This window comes from Zea mays, chromosome 5, assembly GCF_902167145.1.
Source record: "Zea mays cultivar B73 chromosome 5, Zm-B73-REFERENCE-NAM-5.0, whole genome shotgun sequence".
Lineage (NCBI taxonomy): Eukaryota > Viridiplantae > Streptophyta > Magnoliopsida > Poales > Poaceae > Zea > Zea mays.
In genome coordinates this window covers 208,985,151-208,996,850 of record NC_050100.1, presented here as the reverse complement: position 1 = coordinate 208,996,850, position 11,700 = coordinate 208,985,151, and the positions used below count along the sequence as shown (strand labels likewise).

Genomic DNA, 11,700 nt, shown 5'->3' with positions numbered 1-11,700 from the left:
ATTATTCACAGTGATGCCCTATCTGTCTGCCAAGAATCAGTAAAGAGCATCACTGTGAATAACAATTTATTCACCTTTTCTAGATTTCATGAATGTAGAATTTGTGCATTTAATCCATTCTTTATTGTTATAGGTTCCAGATTAACTCCTTGTTGAAAGGGTGGCTGGAAGATGACTTGATCTTGTAACAGGGAAAATTTATCATTTGAAATATTCTCTGCTAAAGAATGAAGCGTTTCAAGGCTTACACAAAGGTTTGACGACAGAGAAGAAAAGGTGTGTATTTGTACAGGTTATGGGTAAGAGTAATGTCAAATGCAATTGTTGGGTCTATCATTAAACATGATATAATTGCTTATATAGGTACTCCCACCATTCATTGTTATTTGTTGCCGGTTAGTACAAAATTGAATAAAGTGGCGTCAAATAAATAAAAATGGAGGTAGTATACATTGTTATTGTGAAGTGTTTTTCCTTGCTCTTCTACTAGGCAAGCAAGATCAACATGTTTTATGATGTGCCTACTGGCCATATCTAAACTATTCAGTGCATATATGTTCAAATCCACTAACACACATGCATTTCCATTTGAGAGGTAGAAGCACCACATCTATGGTATTAAGATCCTACATTTGTAGTGTACCAGGTTCCGCTCTGATGGTCAGGTTTTTTTCACTGTTCCATGTTCTTGTGATGGTCTACGTTGTGGTTTCATGTGGTCGAGTACTGATATAAGTTTGGTCTTTTACAAGAAATGAAATTAAACTCTAGACCACTACTTTTCGTATTACTTTTGTCTTTTCCCTGCAAATGTTGTTTAATTACAAATAGTAAATAATTTCTGCTAAGAGCGGCAAAGACCGCTCGATTTTGCTGAATTTCTGGAAATAAGGCGACAATGTAACAAATAGTATTGTTCTGTTTGCTCTGTTCTGGATTCATACGCGCCTGGAAGAGCTTGGAATCAGTTCGAACAATTTTTCAGAGGACAATGTGAGTTAGTAATTTAGTATGAAACATCAGCGTTTTGCAATATGGGTAAACATAACTTCCTGGTGGCGATATATTTGACCTTGAAATATTGTTTGCAGGAGATTTGGCATTCTAGAGTAATTCAGTACTGGAAGCACTTGAAGTTCGAGATACAAAAGGATTCCTTTCGATACGTTATGGATATGAGTGCTAGCCTTGGTGGATTTGCAGCATCTCTGAAGAAAAAGAATGTCTGGGTTATGAATGTAGTTCCTTTCACGGAATCTGGAAAGCTAAAAATTATATATGATCGTGGTTTAATGGGGACTACCCATGACTGGTAAGGTTTTTTTTGACATACTTCCCATCTATTTTTTTTACTGTTTCAAGGTGGAATTTGCATCCCTAGAAATTAGAACTATTACATTTGTTTTGTCTTGTGCTATACAGATAAGAGTTTCATTGTGACTATAGTCTGCAATTAATTATCCATAAATAAATTCACAAATTGTTTTCTCATGGTTGTCCATATAAAATTCTTAACTCGTGTGGAAGGGGGTGATATTATCTTGTTTGATTTCTAAGATGCAACCGCGTGTAAACATGGTTTTCAGAAATTGATGTAGTTTGGCTGTCATATTTTGGAATATGGATGTAGTGTTTGAGCCTTGAGGCCAATACTTCTGCCCATTATAAGATTAACTGTGTTGTTATTGTTATTATAATTAAACAAAACCGAGAAACATGGGTCCTCGCAAAAAAAATGAGTCTTGTCAACATATCTGATATAGGTGCCCCCATTCTGTTGCTTCTTTCCAGTTTTTAAGACCATTCTTTTCATTTCTAACCTCTTCACTACTGAAGAAATTTCTTGTGCATTGTCTTGTGTGTCTGTGTCTGCCTTACTTCCCGTTACACAGGGCTGGCTGATGCTAATTTTTCTTATTTATGACATGTTTAACTGAAGGTGTGAATCATTCTCGACATACCCGGGCACCTACGACCTCCTTCACGCCTGGCTCCTGTTTTCTGAGATAGAGAAGCAGGGATGTAGCCTGGAGGATCTTCTGATCGAGATGGACCGCATCCTAAGGACTTATGGTTACGCCATCATCAGAGACAAAGTTGATGTCGTTACCTACATCAAGAAACTTTTACCAGCGCTAAGGTGGGACGACTGGACGTTTGAGATGAGGCCTAAGAAAGATGCGCTCACGACAGGTGACGAAAGAGTCTTGATCATGAGGAAAAAGCTCTGGAATCACTCGGTGCAAGATCTGTCGTAGCAGCCGTTTCTCTTGTTTTGATCCTAACTGTAGCTAATAACTCTGCACCGGCGTTGTCCTAATCCTCAAATGTAATGTAGTATTCGACGTCTTCTGTTTTCTCATGTGGTGAAATGTCAACAATAGATTTAATATCAGCTTCAGACACAGGGTTCAGCTTGGAATCAGTTCGAACAATTTTTCAGAGGACAATGTGAGTTAGTAATTTAGTATGAAACATCAGCGTTTTGCAATATGGGCAAACATAACTTCCTGGTGGCGATCTATTTGACCTTGAAATATTGTTTCCAGGAGATTTGGCATTCTAGAGTAATTCAGTACTGGAAGCACTTGAAGTTCGAGATACAAAAGGATTCCTTTCTGCTAAGAGTGGCAAAGACGGCTCGATTTTGCTGAATTTCTGGAAATAAGGCGACAATATAACAAATAGTATTGTTCTGTTTGCTCTGTTCTGGATTCATACTTAAAGTCTAGACATTGAACTGTGAAAGACGAGAACTGTTATTTGGCTGATATACTTCAAACCATTTCTAGAATTTGGTTTGGACTGAATTATTGAGATTATGTGCTCAGATGTGTTCACGAGTGTTGTGAGGGCCTGAGGGGTACTTCCGATGGAAATAACTCACTGTGAGGATTGCCACATGTAAATTTTATTGCCTTGGAAATTGTTTTCAAGAATTATTCTTTGGTTTATTCATATTGGTCAGGGTACATATAGTAATGTTTACAGAGCCCGTGATCTTGAAGATTGTTGCTTTGAAGAAAGTGCACTTTGATAATTTGGAACTTGAACATCTCAATGGCCACCAAGACTGACAGAGAGAGGGTCGTTGCTTTAATCTTGCCACCCTGGAAGTAATCGCATGGATTTGCATCGAAGCTGAATGTCCTCGCTCCTGCGGTGAATGGCGACACCTTGAAGCCCTCCCACGAGGAGCACTGGTCCCAGTTTGAGAGCTGGGAGTACGACACAAGTGTATGACCATCACTAGCCAGGTCAATTCCCATGAAGCTGTCATGCGTGTACCAGATGATGAAGATTCCCACTGTTGCAACCCCAACATAAAGGCCAATAACCATATAGCGAAACAAGATCCAAGGAGTGATCAACGAGTCATCACTTCTTCGAGGAGGTTTCTTCATGATATCTTTATCTGGCGGGTTGAACCCCAAAGCAGTCGCTGGAGGGCCATCTGTAACTAGATTGACCCATAGGAGTTGCACTGGGATGAGACCTTCTGGAATACCCAAAGCCGATGTCAGGAATATGGACGCGACCTCCCCGATGTTTGAGGAGATCATATATCTAATTTTTTCTTGAATAGGCTGTAGTTGGTCCCTTGCTGGCCAGTAGTCCCTGTATTTGGTTTTTCGCCTTCTATTAATATATTCAGCAATCCTCTTGACGTCCTTTCGAAAAAATAATTTGAAATTTGAGAGCGTAAAATTAAAGATGTCGTTCCGTATCACACGGATTTTATATATCATAGTGATATTAGTGGTACAGTAATATTTTATCACACGGATTTTGTATATCATAGTGATATTTGTCGTTCCGTATCTATGGTTTATACTAATTTTTAACTCTCGTGGCAATGATTTTGCGATTTTGTTGGGTTCATGTTGAATGCATTTTTTTGAAATGATTTTGTTTTTGGTGACTGTAAAAATTATGTGAGCATGTTAGTTGATTCTCTGCCTGGCGTGAGTTTGGGGAATGGCTGCCTATGTTTGCATAATGTTTGCTTGGATAACAACTTGTTTGGATCCATTAGCCCTAGATGCTCCTCTATGCCACTTGAAGTGAGTAATTATGTCGTCGTCACAATACACGGGTATTATATCACGATGCACGGGCATTTTTCTTCTCTCGTGGCAACGCACGATCACGTACCTAGAGCTCTGTCAGGGCTCTAAGTCCGTTAGAAGCTCGCAATTTATGTTCCGTGGCATCGCACGGGCACCCACCTAGTAATGAGAGAAGATGAATATTAAATTCAATTAAGTAATATTGATATTTATATTAAACACACGGTAGTTTCTAGATGATCTATAAATAAAAACTATAAGTATTTGGGTCTAGGACTGCTCTCAGGCCTTCCCGATGAAGCCGAGGGCGCTCGCGCATGCTCAGCCCACCGTCACGAGCTCAGTCAGCCCAGACGGGGCGCTCGCATCCATGGAGCGGCACATGTCCGTCGTGATGGAACGAACAACCAGGGTTCATGACATCATCGCCAGAGGATACGGAAGGCATGAAAGCAGATACGCATCGCTTGATCCGCGAGCACGAGCCACGAGTAACCGCTTCATATTCATACGCTACTTTTGTTTTTGTGTGTGGCAGCAAATGATAGGCGCCCGCTGCTACTGCTAGTGGGGTGGTGGTGCTCTGTCCTGGTGATTGGGGGCCGGCATGGCAGTTCAGTGTACGCAGCTTCTTCTGTGCGCACCAGATGCACATCCAGCACGGTGCACGCACCAGACACACAGACAGCTGCATGATACCCAGCCAGGTGCTCAGCATCACGGTTCAAAACGATCGCAGAAACGAGCGAGCAAGATAGCCACAACGACCATTATCGATACGATGCGGCAGTGATATTTCACAGCCAGGCATCCCAACAACGATACATATAACAGTCCAGGTCGTTCAAATCTGTTCCTATGGTACAAATGCCATAGCTCATCTTCACACCCCCATCACAAGCGACCATTTCGCCTGGGCACAGGCTCCGATGTGGCAAGATCAAGAAATTCACGTCGCCCAGGACGAACATACCCACCCCAGCTTTTATGCTACCTTCAGTTATTCGCACGCTGGCTTGGTGTCGAAGCTGGTCAGGCAGATCGCGAAGGCCTGGAACGCCGAGAGTGGGTACCGGTAGTCCATGGTGAATATATCCTTCCCGATCTTCCCGAACTGGAGGATCACCTTCTCCTGCTCCGCTGCGGGGACGTTTAGGGAAGGGTCAACTGACGCGACGAGCTGGAAGTTCTTCACCGAAGCGACGGTGACACGCCCCCGGAAGTTGAGGCACCAGCACTGCAGCTGCTCGTGCCAGCGCGGGGCTTTGTTCTTCAGAACTAGAGGCGCTTCGTTCCCAGAAACCGGTCCAGACAGATCGGCGCTGAGGCTCGTCGAAGAAAATTGTACAGCCACTTCCTTCCCCTTGGTGGTACTAGGTAAGGTGGGCACTGGCTCGTCAAGCGACTGGACGGTGCCGGTAGGGGTTGGGGCCTTCCCGCCCTCCTGGATGCACTCGGCTGGTATCGAGTGCATGGTGCACTGCATTCTCCTTGGCCCCCTGTTGCGCAGGACGGTGAGCTCATACGTGACCGTGGCGACGTTGTAGTTGCCTAGTGGCAGTCTCGGTGACACTTGCTTCGACTGCCTTTTGCTCGGTCTGTTGTTTGGTAGCGCAACAGCGTCGGGAGGCGGCTGGCTGTCGAATATCGTGAACTTTGTGCCGAGGAAGTTCGGCCTGATTCGTGAGAAACAATGACAATGGTTAGTAGAAGGTCACTAGGACAAAGAAGAACAAAGCATGCCTGCCACATAAGTTGACATAGTAAGAAGCTTACTTCAGCTTGCCGACGTAGGTGCTACTGGAGCGAGAGAAATCATCAGAGACCAGTGAGATCACGAAAGAAGTCCGAGTGGCACGCCTGACCTTACGAGCTGCAAGCAATAGCTTGTCGTTTTCCACATTCATAGCTGCATAACATGCAAAGTCATCAGTAAATGATGTGTCATCACGTTAAGCGAGCGCATATAAGCTTCGGCGTAAGTGTTCTGTCTAAAATTATTGTAAAAGTGCTATGATCAAGACTTATATCCTAAGCAGGACGTGGGGGTGTTTAACAATCCCGAATGCATCCTCCTCCTCGATGTGACACAAGAGTCTTTTGTGGACAGGACCACATCCACATTAATAGGGGGGCCAAGGGAGTAGATATATGTGCACATCTAGCACAAATAGGAATGTGCAGAGATGTATGCAAATCATGGATAGTCCACAATAATGACTTGTTGCCTATTCGAGTAAAACATAATGCACCGTTCTTCCAACAGTTGAGCTCATCTTCGGGCCCTGCTATGTTTGTTACGGATGCAAGGAAAGTATCTTCGATGTGGTCAGAAAGGTATGCTCAGTCTGTACCGGACGCTCACACAGTTTACTGGTTACAGTTGTGCTTCTTTCACGAACCAGACTAGCAGCCAACACATCCCTTGCAGAGGAAAGAGATATTTATTCGATTGTTTTGGATTGTAAACTTCTAAGATGAATTTTTGTATAGTATGCTCAAATAGGCATGGTAAAATAGCTAGTATGAGACTGCTCTTGCATGAAGTAGAAAATATTTTGACACGTATCAAAGAACCGAACCATTTTGTTGTTCACCTGACTTGAACCTAGCATTTTCTCCTCCATGAGCTAGGAAACCTTTTGACATGTAAAATAACAGAACCATTTTGTTGTTGGCCATACTGAAACCTAATTTTTTTGATGCAAATCCTATGACACCTAAGCAACTAAATTAAGTTGACATAGTAGATGATCATTGCAAAGGACACGTTTATTCAAGATTTTGTTCTTACAACTTGGCAGTTGGACAATGTAGCCATACTAACACAGTTCATCTCGATGCAGACAAATGGCTACAAAAGAGATAAGAACAACTGAACAAGAACTCTATCCTTGGACAGACGAACATGATAACTTACATGGGCTGAGCCCTAGGTAGAGTAGATATGTGGATGTCGCCCTCTCCCTCCTCACAAAACACTGTACCGGCAGTTCGCGAGGCCCGGGCTGCGCAAAAACAAGTTAGCATCAAGACATTCAGATTCTCGCTACACCTTAACCAGCAAAACTTCATACGAATCATGATATCAGAGAGCAAGGCAGATACCTGCTTAAGGGATATGGGGAAGGTGATTCTGCCGCACTCCTCGAGCGTCTTCACCACATCCTTGGTGACCTCGCGCCACGACCGGCAAACAGCGGCGCACGCCACGACCTGGCGCCGCGCCGGCCACGTCGCCTCGCTGGACTCCACCCTCTGTATCACATCCAGCAGCAGTTCCGGAGGCAGGTCCGCCCACCGCCCCTGGTGCTGATGCCGCGGCCCCTCCTGACCCAGGCCCTGGCCCTGGCCCTGCCGCTGCGGCTGTTGCTGCTCCGCCCACAGGCTAGGCCAGGAATGCCGCGACCCCGAGCGGGCGTGGCCGGCGGCGCGGCCGTCGGAGCCGCTGCCGCCGCGTCTCGACATGCTCCCGATGCCGTCCCTCATCTCCTTCAGCTCCCGAACGATGCTCTTGAGAGACATTGCAGCTTACGGGCAAGCTCCTTTCGCCTTCGACGAAATGGAACTCCTAATGGTCCATGGCGAGATCCGCCATAACTATAGCGAATCTAAACCCCCAAAGTAGCAGGGGAGGGGGCAGCTCATAAAGTAGTCGACATCACTCCCGCATCTACCCAACACACACACAAAAAAAAAATCGACCTTTTTCCCCCCTAAAGATTTGAGGCACGGCGCTCCCAAGAACAGGTCAAGGAACCCAGATTCTGAGCCGATTAGTGGAGAAGGCGAGCAGAGATTCCACCCTTCTCCTTGTGGCAGGTCGGGTGTGAGGGGGGAGAGGCAGCAATGCAGGAGGGTAGCAGCGAGAAACGGTTTCTCTTGGAGGGCCTCGAGATCCAAGTTTCTCCAGCTCCGCGGCTCAAAAGATGGGAGTCTTCCAGCTCAAGAACAGATCGAGAGGATCCCCCTATGCCAACCGTTACAATTACAGCTCCTACCTACTACTACTCCTCAGGAGCTCCAGATCCCCCCTACTCCCTGTATTCGCCGTGGATTTCTGATTCCACCTTCCAACTCTATCGCTCTCCACTCCCTAGTGCGCCAAACGAAATCTCCCCTCCAGGCTCCGGTGCCGCTCCTCCCTCTCTCTATACTTCCCCTCTTGTGAATTCTGTGGGCCTGTGTCCTCCTGGTCTGTGTTAGGGCGAAGGATAAAAGGGTCCGAGAAAAGTTTGGGCGATTTATATAAATTTTTTAAGCACGGTGTGGGGTGGGGCACTTTTGTTCTCTTTCCCTGAGCTTTCACTCTTCGAGGTGTTTATCTTCCCTGTGTGTGGTACTTGCAACTCATCGACTCCCAAAACTCGCACCTGCCCAACAAAGAATCCTATGCGGCACTGTTAACTCCAGTAGCTCGCTCTGTCCACAGCTACTCGTCCTCGTCCACGGCTCCACTCTACCGGTACCGGCTGCTGCTGTTCTGGTTTGCAGATGAACAGCGCCGGTGAGGCAGTACTTAGTACTATGACAAGTTTACTCCATGGTAAAGCTACTACTTTTCTCCTTTTGGTGTTGGAAGTCTTCTTCTCGGAGAACGGGACGCCAAAATGTACAAATGCGAGACTGTGAGAAGGGTACGGGTACGAGTACGACCGACGGCTTGGAGAAAATTTCACCTCCGTCCGCCAAATTCATGTTGAATATACGTGTATCGGTGCATACCCGTCCACTAGCTAGGGAAAAAAAAGGTTCTTGTGACTGCCAAAGTGATGAAAAATACCAGAATTGCGTTGCGTGGTGACCACACATGCATCTAACATATTACTATGCGTGTCAAGTTTTGACGCCATACATACGTTTGCGTGTGCCTACGCCTGACAGAAAGGCGCCGTTCGTGATGAACTTGTGGGGGGTAGGGAAAAAAAGGCCATGTGTGGTCCTAAACCTAAAGTGCATCATCCCGTGCACGGCGCTCTAGTAAATTACGTCCTAATCTTACGAGAAACTTCCCTGCAGTTTCACTCCATCTCCACGATGAGCCCCACCCACACGGCCACACCACACGAGTGCTCGTTTGATGGCTGCCCTGCCTCAGCACCTGTGCCCTAAAAGCAGCAGAGCTACTATGTCTATAACTAATAGAGTTATCCCGAGAGAAATCGTGTCGATTAGTTGATCCAACCATAAACACACAAGCTATTTTATGTAAAGCTAGGTTCCTTTTGAATCGCAAAACTCTCAGCACGTTCGTATACTAAAGCTTTGTTACTTTTGCTTGCCCCGTAAATACAAGCTCGGGTTCCAACAAATTAAAGGGAATCCCCGAATATATATGCATGCATGCTGTCGTTGATCCCCTCGCCCGGCACGGCACGTAGGCTCAAGCAAGAAGAAGCTATAGGTTTTGCCAAAACAATGATACGGAGGTGTAGACGTGTAGTGTCTGCCATGCATACAGAGCATTACTACTCTGTACATATACGGCGTCAGTGACTCGGCGATCCTGATCACCGGCCGCCGGACAGCGACAAATGATGAAATGACAGTGCGATTTTTTTGCCCCAAAAAAAAGGGAGGGTCCAGGTTTATGGCCAATTTTCGGCGGAAGCACATGATGGGCTGGTCCATGATCTGGAAATATTATTGGGCTATTGTTGCACGTCGTGAGACGAGACCCCTAAAATCCTCCTAATCATGGGTGTGGCACTCCACACGGTACGTTGGACCATCTTTTCTTCCTGCCCTTTTTGACCCAGCAGCGTTGCCAAGGAAGGAGCTGGCGCTGCTCGAACTCAAGTATTTTGCGCTTTAGAATCCGTACACAGTGGCGGGCCCATCTCGCTTGGAATAAAAGGTAGGCTCTCCTTGACTCCTTGTAAGCACTGCCTCTTCAGTCTTCTTCCATGAAGCTTTGCACCTGCATTGCAAGTTTGCAACCCGGCCGCCAATGGGCATGCGCCCGCTGAGTAGACGCGCCACCTCACCTTATCCTTGCTCGTGATGCGGTGGCCCAGTCAGCAGCGCAGATGCCAGACGCGCGGGATGGCTCACCTAATCTAGCTAGGGATGCTGATCAGAATGATTTCAGAATTCAGAGTATTCGGGCAGTGGACCTCGTCGAGTGAGGACCGTTGGTCCCCTGCGGGCGTTTCATCTCCACGATGACCAGCTTCGGTCCCTCTTTCGGCCGACGCTGACAGCCAAGTAGGCCATACTATAATCTCACTCACACTTCGATCGATGCCTCTCTTGTACGGACTATACAGGCTCAAATGGGTCCCATAAGAGCATCTTCACCAAAATGAGGATATTCAGTCTCAAAATTGAATAGCAAGATATTTGCTCTCCAATTCCCTATGACCAAACCAGCTTTAAGGGCTAGTTTGGAAACACCATTTTTTCAATGGATTCCCTTATGTTGAGCTCTATAAAGAGCAGTGCGGACGGTCCGGCCCCGAGGCCGGACGGTCCGCGGTCCGGACTGTCCGCGGTGGCGGCGCGGACGGTCCGCGCGTGCGCAGAGTCAGTTAGGGTTCCTAGTTTCTCGCGGGATTTGTTACCTAAAACCGCGGGATTAACTCGGAAAACAGTTGGAAACGGATCCAGACCTCCCCTTTATATAGATGAAGGGCTACGGCCGATTGAACCCCCAACAATCGATCAAATCCAATTTATTACTCGTTTTTACCTTATGCATTAGGAGTAGTTCTAGTCTAGTTCTAGTTTAGCCCTAGTTTAGTATTCCAATCCTCAAATTCTTCGCCTCTCCTCGACTCTACGTCGATTAGAGAAGTCTAGGTCGGCTTGCCCGAGCCTAGACAACTCCTACGATCTCTCCTCCCCGACGGGGTCCCTCCCGGGAGCGAGATCCAGGCGCCGCCGGTGATCCTCCGCCGCCCCTGCGCACGCACGGACCGTCCGGCCGTCAGGCAGGGAACCCGGGCTCCTGTACCAGGTCGCGGACCATCCGACCCTGTGCCGTGGACCGTCCGCGCCTGACCAGAGAGCACCTTCGCCTCATGCCAGGTCGCGGACCGTCCGGCCCTGTGCCGCGGACCGTCCGCGCCTGACCAGAGAGCACTGCCGCCGGTTCTTTTGACGTGATTGGCACCTCCAAAAAGGTGTCAACATACTTCTTGGCGACTCCGCTGGGGACTAGGTGTCTAGATCTGCTAAAAATCGGCCCATAAATGGTCGGTTCTAAGGATCACACCAAGATCTCCACTACCAACATCATCAAGCCGGCCATGGAGGCGCTTCCGGCTGATGACCAAAGGCCCTTTGAAGACCTTGTAATGCGCGATGAGAAGGAGGTGATGCGGCAATGGAACGAACAACGCGACAAGGAAGAGGCGGAACTGCTGCATAAACTCTCCGAACGGCGCAAGGAGGCGACGGACAAGTACTTGTCACACTTCACGGTAGATCGCAACAAGAAGATCGTCCGTCAAGGGGAGATCGATATGGAATCTCTCCTACCTCCACTTCAGGGTCCCGCTGTAAGTACTTCAGACCTATCTCTTACGACTTTCATGGATCAACGAGGAGATCAGTTAAAGCAATATGTAGATGAATTTATTAAAATACATTTACGTGCATACGAGAAATCAGCTGCTCCTAACTTTCC

At 47.0% G+C, this 11,700-nt stretch overlaps 2 protein-coding genes across 2 annotated transcripts; both read right to left on the bottom strand.

Moving 5' to 3' along the window:
* Positions 1-2,895: 2,895 nt before the first annotated feature.
* LOC103627612 (calcium-transporting ATPase 4, endoplasmic reticulum-type) lies at positions 2,896-3,590 on the bottom strand. The gene has a single exon (XM_008647907.3). It carries the CDS (start codon positions 3,561-3,563, stop codon positions 2,952-2,954), a length of 612 nt encoding a protein of 203 aa, XP_008646129.1. The 5' UTR covers positions 3,564-3,590; the 3' UTR covers positions 2,896-2,951.
* A 1,236-nt stretch (positions 3,591-4,826) lies between these two features.
* On the bottom strand, positions 4,827-8,270 carry LOC100273859 (uncharacterized). Its single transcript, NM_001148256.2, has 4 exons — positions 7,179-8,270; positions 6,991-7,078; positions 5,847-5,979; positions 4,827-5,746 (listed from the first exon to the last, which is right to left on the bottom strand). Exons 1-4 carry the CDS (start codon positions 7,593-7,595, stop codon positions 5,071-5,073), a joined length of 1,314 nt encoding a protein of 437 aa, NP_001141728.2. The 5' UTR covers positions 7,596-8,270; the 3' UTR covers positions 4,827-5,070.
* Positions 8,271-11,700: the final 3,430 nt, after the last annotated feature.